At 34.3% G+C, this 17919-nt stretch overlaps 1 protein-coding gene across 9 annotated transcripts in view; it reads right to left on the bottom strand.

Moving 5' to 3' along the window:
• Positions 1-17919, bottom strand: part of LOC143245310 (F-box/LRR-repeat protein 6-like) — a 33987-nt gene that overhangs the window by 4487 nt on the left and 11581 nt on the right. For all 9 annotated transcript variants that reach the window (XR_013025564.1, XR_013025565.1, XR_013025566.1 and 6 more), the window contains exons 5-10: positions 15902-16036; positions 14701-14838; positions 5913-6077; positions 3943-4034; positions 3495-3657; positions 1032-1183 (exon numbers count right to left, since the gene is read on the bottom strand). Coding sequence is in view for 5 of the 9 variants with exons in the window: in XM_076491503.1 (XP_076347618.1) it covers positions 1032-1183; positions 3495-3657; positions 3943-4034; positions 5913-6077; positions 14701-14838; positions 15902-16036 (845 nt within the window). In the remaining 4 variants the exon portion in view is untranslated. The remainder of the gene's footprint in view (positions 1-1031; positions 1184-3494; positions 3658-3942; positions 4035-5912; positions 6078-14700; positions 14839-15901; positions 16037-17919) is intronic.

Below are 17919 nucleotides of genomic sequence, written 5' to 3'. Positions count from 1 at the left end.
AGAGCCAGTTTATTCCTACAAAATAAATAATTATATATTATAGAGTACATAACAAAACACATCTGTCAAAGAGTGTTGCTATAATATTTAACTAATTATTATCGTCATAAAAAACATCAATATATCCTCAAAATACTTACTGGTTGATTGGTTTCAACTTTTATGATTTAGTATTATGGTGAAATGGGACGTTGCTGATTTACAAAAAAATGATTTAGATCATTTAGTGAGTTGGGCAGATAGGCTTTAACTACGATAAATGTAAGATAATGTATGTGTGTTATCATACTTTGAGTTATAAGTATAATTTTGATGGGAATTACCTTAACAATGCCATGAAAGAAATGGATCTTGGTGTAATGGCCAACTAGTCTCTAAAGCCATTCAAGCGATGTGTTGTTGCCAGTGGTAGAGCAAATACGATTTTAAGTTACATCTACAGAAATATCGAATATAAGTCTAAAAAGGTCATAATTTCATTGTATAAGTCACTGGTTAGGCCACATTTGGAGTATTGTGTTCAGTATTGGGGATTGAACTTTTGGAAATGGTTCAGATGAAGCATCTGGGATGGGGGAGTGGATGAAGATTATGAAATTGTTTTATCTTGAAAAAAAAAAGATGAGTTGGAGGAGATCTGATTGAGGGAGTTGATTGTGTTGGTACATCATATTTTATCATTTTTAACTGGGACAATAGTAGGACTAGAGGACAGAAATATCAGGTTTGGCAGGGTAGGGGTCATCTTTGGCTTAAGCAGTTTTATTTTTCTAAAAGGGTGATTGACCTTTGGAAATGGTTTACCTCAGGATGCTGTGGAGGTAGTAAATTGAGTTTGATAACTACAAGAATGGTTAGGACTGATTTTACGGTTTTTTTAAAGTATTTTTTAACAGTTTTAGTTTAAAGGATGGGATAGCCAAAACAGACCTCCTTGTCCTTTAACATTACAAGTTAAAAAATAAAATATGTAATTAAAAGGTGCTTGTTGCTTTCATATATCGAAATCCTGAATAAATTTGAAACCTTACTTGATGGCAGAGTAGGAAACAGCACTACCACTGAGGTCCAGCGTTCGAATCGGACAACCACTCTCAGCTGTAATTAAAGCCTCTATGCTCCGATTTATTGCTTCATCATTATTAGCCCATGACAGGTCAACAATTTCCAAACTATGGCTCCACTGTAATATTAAATTAAATATATACAAGTAAACCTGAACAAGATATCGTTTTGATTAATTTATGTCAATAAACATATTGGCTGTTATTTTATAACTACCAAGTTAATCTTCACATATTTAATAAATGTTTTCAAACAGATTACAAACAAAGTTGAAGTTATTTTATGTATTAGAGCCTACAAAAGCCCACCGTCATCACATTTGTAGCAAAAAAACTTGTACACATAAAAGGAATGCACACTAAACTGTATTGAAATCCATTTGGATAAATGTTTTATCAAAAAGTAAAAGAAATTATTAATGTGTTTTACCCAAAAAAATCACAACTTTAATAAGTTAAAAAGTTAAGAATTTATTTATTTTGTCTGGGTGAAACTACTTGACATATTGCTGAATTATTTATCTCAATTTTGCTACGTAGATAAAACTATGAAATTTACATTCTATAAAAGTCAAGTAACTTTAGTAAATCGTAACAATCAATAGTAATTAATCAAAAGATTGGATGAGCATGAGTTAGGTTTAATTTGTAATTATTCAAATGTATTGAAATGCTTACAAAAATTATTCATAATGTTAGATAAACTCTGCAACACTTAAAATGACAGATCTTTAGAATATTATTATTGTATTTATAGATTATGTTTATTTTTGTGTGAATACTGAGTTTGGCTAGACCTTGTCATTAAATCAGGTTGGAACAAAAGAAGACATGTACTTTAAATAGGTTGGAACAAAAGAAGACATGCACTTTAAATAGGTTGGAACAAAAGAAGACATGCACTTTAAATAGGTTGGAACAAAAGAAGACATGCACTTTAACCACATTGGAACAAAAGAAGACATGTACTTTAACCACATTGGAACAAAAGAAGACATGTACTTTAACCACATTGGAACAAAAGAAGACATGCACTTTAAATAGGTTGGAACAAAAGAAGACATGTACTTTAATCAGGTTAGAAGAAAACTAAAAAATTCCTCAATCTTTATATAAAAGGTTAGTAATTGAAAATTAATAGCACTCTTGTTATAAAAGTTTTACTTGTCAATGGTTTTGCTGACTGTATTCACTAGAGGGCAGTCAAATCTAGAATAACTAATCATATTGGAACCACAAACTGTTTTGGAATATTAACTCCAATAAAATAGCAGAAAGTCAAATTAAGCATTAACAACTGTTTTCAGTAATGCAGTTTTAATATTTTAATGAACTTTTAAGGGAATCACTAAATTAGCTACCAAGACAGATCTGGACTTAAAATGAGTCCAGTCAAATGCGTCGTTTCATCAGTTGTATAACTGTTATCGATATATTTTGGCTGTGATCACAGTAATATCCTCCAGGGTTTAGACAGTTTAAGAGATTTTGGTTTGTCCTAAATCCACGTACTAAGTGACTAATGAAAGATAATTCTTACAATAAAAAACAAAAGCCAATATGAAAAACTTTTAACTAATGTTAATTTTGAAAGCAGTATTACAGAGAGAATACAGTACAATTTATTTACAAAAAATGTAATACTTAGGTCTTTGCTTCGTGCTCTGTCACCAAACAATCTGATCTTCCCTCCCATCAGTATCCCATGATCAATAAATGCCCATTAAATAACTTGGACAATATAACTTCATAGTATAAAATTACCAAATTACCATAATATATTATTGTTTAATTATAGTCAAGTTACTGGAAGGTGCCATAAAAAAAAACACTAATAATTATTAACAAGTTCAAGATGTGAAATAGAATATATAAATTACAGAATAATTATACAGATGTACAAGTAATAAAAAGAAAATTATTACTATAACATGAGGTGAGTTAACGACTATGTAAACACAAAGCTAATCACCCTTGAATTTATTGTAACATAGGTTTCTTTCAACAACAAAAAATACAAAACTTGTGGATTCTACCATTACTCCAAGAACTAGTTCCAGGTGTAGAAATTATGTTTCTTTGATCAATGAAACTACAGCACAGAAAATCTTATTTGACATTCTGCAGGACTAGTTCCAGATTAGACACTGATTTTTCTTAAATAACAAAACTACAAAGCAAATGGGCTTTAATTTTACCTTCTGCAGGACTAGTTCCAGATTAGACACTGATTTGTCTTAAATAACAAAACTACAAAGCAAATGGGCTTTAGTTTTACCTTCTGCAGGACTAGTTCCAGATTATACACTGATTTTTCTTAAATAACAAAACTACAAAGCAAATGGACTTTAGTTTTACCTTCTGCAGGACTAGTTCCAGGTTAGACATTAATTTCTCTTAAATAACAAAACAAATGGACTTTAGTTTTACCTTCTGCAGGACTAGTTCCAGGTTAGACATTCGTGCTGCAGCACTCTGAGCAAGATAAAGATATTGAATGTTCCATGCAGGTACACGAATCAATCCTGATACAGATATGTTACGACAACCTCTCACATCCAGTAGCTTCAATTTGTGGGACTTCTTTGTGATTCTAGATACAAAGAAAGGAATGATAATTAACAGTCCTGTGCATCACACCAGACGAGCGTTTTAACTGCCACGTTATTCACCAATACCTACTTTTAAACAAAAGACAAATGTAAAACATGTTAACACTTTAATTTAAACAAAAACCAAAACAAACTGATACACAGTTATCATTGATCAAGTAGCATTAATATAATATCCATCTTGTAATATCATTTTAATATCCCTGTTTCTTCTGATACAGAACATTATATCACAAGTTTCCTACAATTTGTGATATGAGGTGTACCTTTCAAGACCTATGTCATTTAGACCAGATTGATAGTCACTATCCAAAGCAATACTGAGTTCCTCCAGTTCCTGAAATCCAGGTGATTGTGCCTGGATAAGAAAAATAAAATATTCTACGTTACCTCAGAGTTAGATCATAGAAAGTTGTATTAAATCATGGCCAAAGTAATAATTATAACAAAAACATATCAAGACCACTTTCTATTAAACATACCTTTTGAATTGAAAAATCTACAGAGTGCATGTTCGCAGACTTTTAACTGTAATAGAATGTCCGATTAGTCACTTTATTAAACTACTCTTTGTAAGTAAGAAATACACGTGCCAGGTAGTTATTACTGTAGTAATGTGTAGCTTGTTGACAGTCTAGATGTCTTAAATATAGAGCTTATGGGCTTCAGAAGATGTGTTAGAAGTGTGCAGCTTTCTTGAAAGAATTAGTTTGTAAGTGTGAACTTTATGTGTTTAAGAATTTATGCTCTAAATGTGTGCAAGTTTGTTGAGAGAATGAATTTACAAATCTGAATTTTATGTTTCAAAAGTTGTCCAAAGTGAAGGGAACTTAAAATAAAGATCTAATTTAAATGTAATTACACGTTTACATCTTGAGTAACTTAAAACAAAGCTCTAATTTAAATGTAATTACATGTTTACATCTTGAGTAACTTAAAACAAAGCTCTAATTTAAACATAACTATATGTTTACATCTTGAGTAACTTAAAACAAAGCTCTAATTTAAACGTAACTACATGTTTACATCTTGAGTAACTTAAAACAAAGCTCTAATTTAAACGTAACTACATGTTTACATGTTGAGTAACTTAAAACAAAGCTCTAATTTAAACATAACTATATGTTTACATCTTGAGTAACTTAAAACAAAGCTCTAATTTAAACGTAACTACATGTTTACATCTTGAGTAACTTAAAACAAAGCTCTAATTTAAATGTAATTACATGTTTACATCTTGAGTTACTTAAAACAAAGCTCTAATTTAAACATAACTACATGTTTACATGTTGAGTAACTTAAAACAAAGCTCTAATTTAGACATAACTATATGTTTACATCTTGAGTAATTTAAAACAAAGCTCTAATTTAAACATAACTATATGTTTACATCTTGAGTAATTTAAAACCCAGAGCTCTGAGTAACATATACTGCAACATCAGAACTTGAAATGTACAACAGTTAAAAAATATCAAATTAAAAATGGTTTGTAATTTGTGTAAATTCATATATTTCTTTTACAAAATGCATAAATTATAGTCAATCCAACTGGTTCTCACCTGTTTACCATCAGAAAATGCATAAATTATAGTCAATCCAACTGGTTCTCACCTGTTTACCATCACAAAATGCATAAATTATAGTCAATCCAACTGGTTCTCACCTGTTTACCATCACAAAATGCATAAATTATAGTCAATTCAACTGGTTCTCATCCGTTTACCATCACAAAATGCATAAATTATAGTCAATCCAACTGGTTCTCACCTGTTTACCATCACAAAATGCATAAATTATAGTCAATCCAACAGGTTCTTACCTGTTTACCATCACAAAATGCATAAATTATAGTCAATTCAACTGGTTCTCACCTGTTTACCATCACAAAATGCATAAATTATAGTCAATCCAACTGGTTCTCACCTGTTTACCATCACAAAATGCATAAATTATAGTCAATCCAACTGGTTCTCATCCATTTACCATCACAAAATGCATAAATTATAGTCAATCCAACAGGTTCTTACCTGTTTACCATCACAAAATGCATAAATTATAGTCAATCCAACTGGTTCTCACCTGTTTACCATCACAAAATGCATAAATTATAGTCAATCCAACTGGTTCTCACCTGTTTACCATCACAAAATGCATAAATTATAGTCAATCCAACTGGTTCTCACCTGTTTACCATCACAAAATGCAAAAATTATAATCAATCCAACAGGTTCTTACCTGTTTAGCAAGAGAGACAGAAGACAGAGATAGCGGAGAATTTGTAACACGTAAAATTCTGAGATTAGGACAACCATGTTGAAGTTTCTCTAGAAACAGAACCAAACTTCCTCCCAGCACCTTAAGATTTGAAATATCAAGTTCTTCAAGTCTCGGGCAGGATTCCTAGAAACAAAACACACCAGTTGACAGTAACAAGTCACTCCTATTAAACTCTGGGAATTTCCCAATACAACACTCCAAGATTTCACTACTAGTTCTACCAGTTTAAACTTATTCTGAAATGAAAGACGGTAAAAGTTATGGTAAACAATAGAGAATAGATCAAGTTGCATGAAAAAAATCATTTTATAAATTCACTGTCTGAAAAGAAAACTTTGAAGAATTCACAAGTGACTTAAAACAACTTTTAGTTTTTGAAATCTATTGAATTTATGAGATTCTTCAAGTTCTGCTTGTAGGTTTAACAAAAACTGGTATTTTCTTTGTTTCCCTAGAAAAGATAGTAATTGATTGATATGATTATAAACTAAAGTTCATATGGCAACCAAGATTCTTGATTTTTAATTAATTACCCTTAGTATAATTAATACCTTACACTAATTGTGAAAAGAAAACCTCTTCATTCAATCACATGACTGATGTGCTCTTCTATGTTGAATTTTGACCCATGTGCCAAACTTTCAATATTTTTTAATACAAAATATCTTAAATTGAGATTGTCATTACGTAATATTTGTTTAGAGTCATTCACAAAGAAATATGAGAGAACATTCCAAGTTTAACTTATTCACAGTTCCAAGGAGTCTTGCTTCTAAACAACACATTTATTAATATATTTTTAAAATTATTCTGTCAATCTCAAGGTTTATTTGCTGAGAAGCTATCATCTGTAATGACCATAATTATTCTCACCTTGTTTTGTTACTAATGCCCTTTGTTGCTATATTATTAATGTCATTCCATGTGGTCTGAACAAATACTAACAAAGTTCAGGTTTAAAAATGACTTTAGACAGCTTTTAAATATGCTTAGATAGAGCAAAATATAAATGAAAGATAAATAAAATGTTCTGAGTAGTAATTGAAGTAAAAAAACCAACTGGAGCTCCCGCAATGGCAAACAAAGGGGCCTAACATAAAATTCAGAAGACTTAAAAACAAACTATAGATATATGATTTTTTTTTACAGGTTCATCAAATCTTTTCATTTTTAAAAATGTTTTAAAGGTACAGAAGTTTTCTTTTATTATAGGTAAGTTTAATTAAGTTAAGCAAGTAGTGTAGATGACAAAACATTCCAACGAGCGACTGGTTGGTTGATTTGGTGTTTTATGGCACAAAGCAACTAGGCTATCTGTGCCAAACATCTGGTGAAAAGTTAAAATGGGAGTAAATTTAGTAAAATTCATAAAAGAAAATTAAGGTAAAACAAAACAAAGTTTAAAAAACAACATAAATAGCATAAAAACCAATGTTTACATCTAGTCTACAGCAGTAAGAAAAAACTAGAGTGATACAAGTTGTAAAGGACTTTTTGTAGCATAACTGTAATTATCATAACTCACCAGGAAGACTAACAGGTAAGTACAAAAACAACCGTCAGTCACCTGAAGTTGGCCTTTCCAGTCCTGGTTCTGAGTCATTTGATGTTATGGCTATTTTCAGAAAGTCAAGTAATAAATGGTTTAAAAGACTTGTAACAATATTTTAATTATTATAACTCGTCAGGATAACTAACGGGTAGTTCAAACATCAGCATTAGACACGTGAAGTTGGCCTTTCTAGTCCTGGTTCTGAGTTATTTGATGTTATGGCTATTTTCAGAAAGTCAAGTAATAAATGGTTTAAAAGACTTGTAACAATATTTTAATTATTATAACTCGTCAGGATAACTAACGGGTAGTTCAAACATCAGCATTAGATATGTGAAGTTGGCCTTTCCAGTCCTCATTTTGAGTTATTTGATGTTATGGCCATTTTCTAATTTGAAATCAAAGTAGATGTACTTTGATTCTTAGAAGGGAATCACATTAAAAAAATGTCTAATGTTTTAATTTAAAAACTTAAATAGCATTAAAAAGATTAATGACCTTTGAAAAACTAATAACATTTCCAAGGTGAACAGTGTCACCATCACCAATAACATTGTCTAACAGTATGAATAAACCTTAGGATAAATATGTTTAAAATGGTGCTGTCGTTGAGAGTCATAATGACAGCAAGACAGTAAAATGTGGCTTACAGTGATTTGAGTGTTACACAAACTACACACTGGTGCATCAGTTCCAGATAAAAGAAAATGATGAGTTAAAAAACTGTGACCAATGTGCAGTCTAGTTAGAACGACTTCCTCCTTCTGAACTATACAGAAGCTAGATGGCCAAAGTACAATGTACAGTTTTATTTCGAAAAGCTTGTTTTCACATTGCTCACTCCAAGTCGACTGTCAACTGGCACAGAGCCAAGCCTTGAATACAGAACCACAGTCCATATATGAAACAGGCACAGCAGTGACAGTGCCAGAGCAGATAGAAAGAGCTGTGGTGTCGGCAAGCTCGTCCCCATGAATATCAACGTGGCCCGGTATCCAGAAAAACTGGACATAAGTAAATGTTAAAGAGAAATGGGCCAGCTTGTTTTGAATATTGGCAAGAACAGGTGTGTACTAATGTGAAGCAATTCCAGGGCCAGTAGAGAACTAAGCAAGTCAGTATAAATAGTGCAGTTTGAGTACTGCTTAGCTTCTATGTGATCCAGGGAAATAGAAATGGCATACAGTTCAGCAGTGAACACAGAAGCTGTAGAGGGGATGCGTGCAAACACTGAGCCACAACAAATCATGGTAGAGCCCACAGTCACCTGATTTTGAGCCATCTGCATAAACAGGAGTGGAAGGATGGTTCAAAAGATGTTCAATAAATAACAGACAGTATTTCAAACTGGGAGTGTCTGATTTTCTCAGATGACTTAAAGATAAGTTACATTTGGGGACTGTAAGAGGCCATGGTGGGATGGGCTGACTAGTGGCTACAGCAATATTATTCAAGGACCAACCCATTCATTCAATTGCACCTGGATACGAAGGCCAAAGGAGCAATGGCAGATCGTCAGTTCTAAAAAAGTATGGTCCACCAAGGAAGGAGAACACAACCCCAGGTGGGATGCTCTGGTAAGGAATGAAGTTTTGAAGCATATAGTAAAGACAGTTGCAAATGGCAGAGGAGCAAAGGAGGTTCACAAGACTACGTATAAGCTCTGAACTGGGGAAGTGCAGAAAGCCCCAGTGCAAAGCTGAAATCCTTGATAATGAATGGGGTCCAGCATCTTTAAGGCCAAGGTCCTGGCAGAACCATAGACTAGTGATTCATAGTCAGGTTTCGATTGAAACCAGGTCCAACAGATGTACTGCCAGACTGATGAAGGGCCAGTTTGAATTCCACTTGTGTAAAGAGCATGATATATCTTTGGCATAGAACATTGATCCACTCCCCAAGTGGTGGAAGAGAGGACACAGAGGATGTTCAGTGCTCTTGTACACTTTACTCATAGCTTCTTGATGAGTGGTATAAAGATCAGCTTATGGTCAAAGAAGAGCCCCAACAACTTTGTCTCAGAGACCACAAGCAGCACAACTTCACCAGTACATAGTTCAGGATCAGGATGAATACCCCATTGGCAGCAAAAGTGCATACAAACAGCTTTAGAGAGAGAGAGAAGTGAAAGCCATTTGCTGTGGTCCACTTCAGTAAACGATTGAGGGCAGTCTGTAACTGTCATTCAATACATCTGATGTTCGACGACTGACATGAGATGTGAAAGTCGTTGACATAGAGCCCGTTTGCAACAGTAAGAGAGAGTTATTTAGTGATGGCATTAATCTTTATAATGAAAAGTGTGACACTCAAAACACAGCCCTGTAGGTCTCCAACTTCCTGTAGAAAAGAACGGTAAACTGTCGAACCCACATGAACTTGGATTTGCCTGTCCATTAAAAAATTTTAATAAAAATGGGCAAATGGCACATAACCTATATATAAGGAGGTCTTGCAAAATGCCATACCTCCATATTGTATCACAAGCCGTCTCAATGTCAAAGCATATTGATACAAGATGTTGTTGTTTGAGAAAGGCTTCTCTGATTGACGTTTTGAATTAGGTGGTCCATGGTGGAGAGCTGTTTATTGAAACTCACATTGGGTGGGCGAGAGGAGGTGGACTGATTCGAGGAACCAAACAAGACGAGCATTAACCATCTTCTCTAAGGTCTCACAGAGACAGCTCTTCAAATCAATTGGATGATAGTTTGAAGGAATCTTGGGATCCTTCCCAGGTTTAGAGAAAAGTAAGACAACAGCCTGGCACCAGGCATCAGTATAAACATTCTCCTGCCAGATCCAGTTAAAAACAATCAGAAGAAAGATGGTGCAGGGTTTCATAGTGTACATCATCAGGTCCAACAGATGTACTGCCAGACTGATGAAGGGCCAGTTTGAATTCCACTAGTGTAAAGGGATGATTATAGTCATAGAGACAATCAGTTTGAAAGGAAAGAGGTGATTGCTCTGCCACAGTCTTGATGGCTAAGAAGGTGGAGGAAGAAGCAGAAGCTCGAGATACCTGGCAAAAGCTTTCACTTAAAGTATTGGTATAAGCTACTTTCTGGCCATCAGAAAGTAAGATTGAGAGGGGGACAGAATTATATTGCCCACTAACCTTTGAATCTTGTCCCATACGACTTTGTAACTGGTGGTAGAATATATGCTGGTAGTGAATTTAATCCAAGAGTCCTTTGACATCTTACCCAATGAGCATGTGCATGGGCACACTTGAAAGCAATGCAATACAAAAGTGTGGGATACCTACGAAGAGAATTCCAGGCCCATTTTTGAGCCTTCCATGCCATGTGGCAGGCAGGATTCCACTATGGACGAGGATATCATAGAAAACATGTTGAGGTTTTAGGTATGCACTAAGCAGCTGCCAGTATAATAAGTCAGTCAGTGCTGCCTCACAGTCATCTATTGGTGGCTCAGAGACAATGACAGGATCAAGTTCTGTGAGTGCAGTGAAAGAGGGCCAGTTTGTTGATCCAGCTTTCACCAAGGCATGAGGGGTGGGTGGCATCGACCACAGCCAGTCTCTCTCAAAATTATAGGAAAATGATCACTGCCTCATGGAACCCTCATTAACCCTTCATGAAAAAAATGGGAGAATAGTGAAGGGGAGCAAACTGAAAGATGAATAACAGTAAAGGACTGATTAGGTACATGAAAATAAGTCAAAGAACCAGCATTGAAAAGAGAAAGGTTGTGATCAGAGAGCATATGTTCTACGGAGGGAGCCCTATTATCAATATCAGCATTTCCCCAGAGGGGATGATGTCCATTAGAGTCTCCCAGGATTAAAAAGGGAGTCGTCAACTGTTCAATGAGAGCATCAAGGTCTGATTGATTATAGGTCTCTCCAGGCAACAGGTAGAAAGAATGAACAGTGATGGTACGACCCAAGGAAACATGGATGGTTATAAACTCCAAGGGTGTGTCAAGTGGCAAAGACAGGGTGAGCACATGCTGGACAATCAACAGTGTCACCCCTTCATGCATTCATCCATCACACAACCTGACATTTCTGTGCAAAGAAAACTGCCAAAAGGTGACTGTATTGCCAAATTTCAGAAAAGCTTCCTGAAAGGAAAGACATACAGGATCATATAAAAGCAATCAGTGTTTTGATGTCATTCAGATTAGAATATGAACCTCAATAGTTCCATTGTATCAAGTTGGCCATTTTTATTTATGTGTAGGCAAATTGGGTGAAAAGCCTTTCTGTTTATAACCATATCTTTTTTTTTTTTTTTTTTTTTACTGTCTTTATTCAAGGGAGGTTTATAGACCTGGATGGATCCTGCCCTGAGTCAATTGGGCAGGTCTTTGCTGTTGGAAGAGGATTCCAGTGATTGAGGAAATGCCTGTACTTGGAACCACAGGAAGTCGATCTTGGGATTTGCTGGAATGTACGTTCGGGACAGAAATGGGTGTTGAAGTTGATTCATCAATTTTTTTTAACCATGGATGTCAAAAGACTTTTCATTTGGTTTGAGAACGATTATTTTGGAGGCAGAGAGAGATCTGTCTGCACTCCCACTGTAGTTGTGGAATGAAGTGCAGCAGCATATGTCCAAGATGAATTGGTGAACAGCAACTTTTGAGCCTCAAGATAAGTAATGTTATGAATCGTTTTCAAACCCTGCACTTTCTTTTCTTCCAACCATTTACAGCAAGAATGAATGTAGGATGGGTAAGAGAAATTCCAGTTAATGCAATGAGGATCTGTTTCAACTCATAGGCATCGTGGTCCTTGCCACCACAATGGACACATATCAAGAAATCCTGACATGACGTCCTTGAGTGACCAAGTCGCTGACAATGGAAACATCGGAGAGAGTTTGAAATGTATGGCCGTACTCTGCAATTAAGATAACCTGTCTTGATGGTGACAGGTGGACGCAGTGATGTAAATGTTAGAACAAGGATGTTGGCAAACATCGTAATTCCATCTTTATGAGTGGAGATACGTCTCACTGTAGAAACTCCTCAAGTGGAGAAACCAGCGAGAACCTCTGACTCGGGGATGTTCTTGAAACTCCTCTCAATGAGACCTCCTTGTGATGAATTCAAAGTAGCATGAGGTGTAACCTCAATAGTTATATCCCCAATTGCCTTTGAATGCAAGAGGAGTTCACTGTGTTGAGATGTGGATGTTTCAAACAATATATCACCAGATCAAACTTCTTTACTGATTATGGAGAGCCAGCAAGTCCCTCTAGTCCCTTCTGAATGAAACAGGGAGACATTTGCCCTAAATGTTTGTCTTAAAGAGAATGTAGTATTAGAAAATGGGGTACAACAGGTGTTACAGATGTTGAAGATTGCTGCTCAGAATCTTCAAGACGTGGTTGTTTAGCTATGGACTGTTTTTCATTATTTTATTTAAGGTTTTATTTGGAGGATCCATAATAAAGAAAGGGATATTTCGGTGCCCACTTATCCCACCATGGAGCCCTACGAGGGGACACACTACAATGCGAAACAAGGACACTGCAACAACGCCAGAGTTTCATGAGCACTGTACCCAAACACCAGCATCAGATACAATGTCCACAACACCTGTTGAGAACATCCAACACTGATACTTGGTTGATCTCAGCCCAAGTGGACCAGCTGACTGACCCAAGGAAAGCAACCCCAAGGCCACCCATCTATATGAATTCAAGGCCAAAGTGGTGTGTTAGGGTTGGACCCCTCAACCATCAGGATCTTCTCCTCCCATTCACGAGTCACCATGCACAACAAACACATGGGTGGATGTTGAGATTCCATTGGTGGCAAAGTAAAGAACAGAACCTACCCAACGAGCAAAATCATTACTTATTGAATGTTAAGTTTATAATATTCAAATGATATCCACAAACCAAATAGCTTAGTATTTATTGAATATTGTTTGAATGCAATAAAGTCAATAATATTAAATAAAGATTTGAGACATTAGAATATTTTGCCATCACCTATGATGAAGTTGATTAAATTTAACTATTGACCTGTTGGCACTAAAATCTTCATTTTAACAATGCACTTAATCCTTTCTAAAGCAGTATTAATGGAAACAGTGATGTGCAACTGAAATAAAGATCTACAAATAGAAAACTGTTGATTTTACTTCCCTGTTAAACAGGTAATAAAAGGCAAGATTTAATGTATATAAAAGCTGTTAAATTGTTTTTATTATATTCCTATCATATATCTACAGAATACACCTTAAAGCATCTAAACTACATGGACCCAAGAAAATTTGCACCTTTGGCATTTTGGTAAAAACACTGGACAGGCAGTCTCAGATTCTACAAACCTTGACACTAACCTTGTTATCATGTTCTGTGTAACTATGATTAAGTGACAGACTGTTAGTTAATTAAACTGTATGTGACAAAAAGGCAGAATAATAAATTTGAACTCTGTACCTAACTTCAAAACACTTATATACTGTTGCACGGTTCATGTAGCTGACATTTGCAACTTACCTCTGTGTTCTTGGATTTATATTTGCTACATACTGTACTTTGTTCATCGTTACTACGGTAGAGCTTTTAAATACTTTTCTAAATGGTTCTAGTGCCTAAATTGTTTCATATTATTTTGATTTCCAATGCCTTAAAGTACAAGGGATATCCCCATCTTGGAAAAGCTATGTACATTACCATTAGCAATACCATTTATAACCTGAGTGTGTAAAATACATGGTGTTCAAAAGGGCTTTTACTTACCATTACAAAACTGATCTATTTTCAATGATATCACACTACTAATGTAGTGCCAGAACGTAGTGTCAAAACACCCAACTACAACTATATATTCTGTTATTATCATGTCACTAGTAGTTTAAAAATTTCAAAACCATTTTAATATAATGTAAAATTAATTATCATAACCTGTGATGGGATCTATGGTCCTCTGCCCAATTAGGAGACAGCAAACAAATTTTGAATTTGTCTTTAACACTTTTGTTGAAAACAAATCAGTCCCGAATTAAAAAACAAAAAGGAAACAAACGTGTAAAAGAAGATAGATTGAAAATAACTTTCGAAGAGAAATTGAATAAAAAATTTAAAGTATATGACAGTGGTTATTCTAATAGTCATCAAGAGAAATAATCGGAAAACGTAATGACTGTAGATATCTTTAGAACTAAAACAAAGAATCCAAAACATTATACAATGAACAATTACTTACAGAAATAGCATTTAATACTGAGCTCGTTGCTGCAACTTCATTCTCTGCTAAAATGAGACGAGTAAGTTTCTTTCCGCACTGAGAGACCAGATATTTGAGACTCGCTGGTGAAAGAGGACTATGTTGACTGCTGTATCTCTGAAAGCAAGTGATTAATGTAAGATAGGTGCTTCATTTCCTAATCACAGTCTAAGCTTCTGATTAGATAATCTAACTTGAAGACTAATGTAAGCTGTGTAATTAATGCTGCTACACAAGAATGTCTGTGAAAATATACTTCAAAACATTTTGTTTTTCTGCCACTGGATATAGATATGTAATGTTTTATATATAAAATAAAACAATGTACGGCAAAATAAACAGGTAAGAAAATCTTTGTTGTTTATAACAAAACTAGCTGATGTACCTGTATTTTTTACAAGTTATGAACTTTAAAAAAAAGGTTTGGGTGAATGGTACGATGAATAACAATTTTCACACAATTTATTTATAGCATATTATTACAGTATTACCTTACAAAAATTTCTGCATAAGCTTTATGAATTCAATATATATTTAAAACATGGTTTACACAGTACAATGGTCTCGATGATTTTGTGTTAACAGACAGCAGCCAAAACAGAGGTGGTGGAGGTGATTTTAGTTGCCCAATTTCAACAATGAACTGTTAATGTCCTTTCACAGTGCTTAATGTGGTTAATTAATTGACAGTTATTGGCCACAGAAGTGTCACTGTTGACATGTCATGGGTCAAAGTAGGATGTGAGTACATCTCGAGAAACAGTTCTTCACAGCAGCCTTATGATGGATGTTGAAAAAGAAACTTTAGTTGAATTTTTGCATTACTGCAATAGTTGTAGTCATTACTTTTGTTAGATTCCACCATAGATACACAAAACATCTATGTGTGAGAATGTGGTGCCATCTGTCAATGTAGTTAACACTAAATTGCATCAAAAATAATAAGTACTCAATTACAGCAATCAAAGAAAGTGAAGGGAATGTTAACCAACCATTAACATGCTCCTTGTTCTAAACTGTGATCCCACAAAATCTGGTTGAGATTGGTCCATCAACTTAGTAGTAGTTAGATAATAAACAAACAGACACACACACAGATTTTATATATATAAATATATATGTACACACACATAGATACGATTTTAAACTTTAGGATATAATAATAAATTTTCTCACCAACCTTGGATACTCCTGAAAGATCAATGCTGGCCAGATTAGGACAGTGATCAACTAAGAGCTGGACACATTCTCGAGTTACGCGGGTGCACTGGGCAAGACTAATGCTTGTCAGCAGAGAACAAGATTTGGCAATGGCCTGGAAAATATGATATACATATCTGGTGTAAATACAGCTAAAAAATAAGTGATGCTACAATCAATACTAAGAACAAAAATTATTTACAGAGATTGTATAAACATTGTAAAACTCTAACCAAAATTTCAGTATTTTTTGATAAAAGAAGATAGACTTACACCATAATTATACCATAATCAACTTTTTAGTTTAAACAATGATGTCCACACAGGCTTAAAGTAATTACCTATCAGTCAAAAAATTTAAAACAGCATTAACATAAATTATGGCATGTATATTTAATCTCTTCTAAAAGTATACTTTTCTGTATTCAATATTTTGGAAAATTTTCCATGTGACCCTTTCAGAATGCTTTGAAAAAATTGACATGTGCTCATCTACCCATATAATGAAAAATTGCCAAAGATTAGATCAGTATCTCTAATAGTTTCTGATTTACAGTCCTGTAAAATTTAGTTAATTTGTTTTATTTTTGGCAAATTCATTTTTGGGCAATGTTCCTTGCTTAAAGCTGCAAGAGTAATGGTGGTAGAAGGCTGAAATTTGCTACACTGACTAAATTAATCTCACAGAATTCAAAAATGGTCTCAAACCAAGTTTTAGGATTTTCATAGTGAGGCTGTAAAATCACCTAAAAACCCAAAATTGTACAAAACACTGGTTTATGTAATAAGTCATAGCTCTAAGACTTAATATGATACAAAGCTGAATTTTATTTTCAAATTTCCTATAATATATCAGTTGATAAATCAGCAATTGTTGTAATTAAAAGTCTATTAGATCTCCTGTAGAAAAATGTAGTTGCATGCAACTTATGATTTAGCTAAAAATATCCCTACTTCAGGCCACAGTTTGACCATGTCACCAGTTATTCAGCCTTTTCAGATTTCTACCATATATTCTTGCATCTCTCAATATGAACTACAAAAAGTCAAGATGGTGTTCAACCTACTTTTTGAGTTATAATTTTTTAAAGTATCTTATGACCATACATTGTTTACTTGAAAAAAACACTTTAATTCAGGTGTGTTACTCTGTGCAAATATATCCATGCAATTTTGAAATAATTATTGAATCTCATTGAAATATTCTAATCAAATTTTAAGTTCTCTGATATGTATCATTGGGCAAAGGACCACATTCAGGGCATTCAGTTCTTTATTGTCAATCAGGAATCAGTCCTGCAGAATTGTGTAAAGTTTGATCTACTGAGTGCTATGAAAAATACAAAACTGTGACAGGTATCAGGTCACATCATAGCTTTATTCTCCACTATACCAAAAAATAGTACATGAGAAAGTTATGACGTGTACACAGTTGTAACTGTTGGTAGTAGCAGTGAAAGTGATGCTGCAGAAGCTCAAATAGGGTCTAATGATAACAATGACAATTATCAGCCAGGAAAATATGTGGCATGCATATACGATCATGAATGGTATGTGGGAAACATAAAAGATAGATCAGATGAACATTCCGATGTGTCGGTGTCATTTATGAAGACATCAAGAAATGAGCTGTTCTCATGGCCTACAAGGTCATGTAAAGATGAAAGCTGAATTCCTTTCCAACATATTCTTGTCTGATAAGTGCACCTTCCATCCAAGGTAGTAGTGCTCGCCACTATGTTCTAAGTCAAAGTGATCTCAACATAATCAAACTCAAATTTCAGAAATTTATTCAAGCTGTCTGAACAAAGCAATGTTTATTTGATATTATTAAGGCTAATTTATCTCCAAAGCAGTTTTTGAAACATTTTATTGTCATGATTATTGCAGTTTGGTGTGACTATAATCTTTCTCAGTTATCGCATGCTGTAGCACTGTGCTTTTTGTGTCTGATTTACCTTTATATTTATTATATTATGAATCTTAAACTCAACCATA

This window comes from Tachypleus tridentatus, chromosome 2 (assembly GCF_004210375.1).
Source record: "Tachypleus tridentatus isolate NWPU-2018 chromosome 2, ASM421037v1, whole genome shotgun sequence".
Taxonomy (NCBI): Eukaryota; Metazoa; Arthropoda; class Merostomata; order Xiphosura; family Limulidae; genus Tachypleus; species Tachypleus tridentatus.
This window is presented reverse-complemented; position numbering and strand designations above follow the sequence as displayed.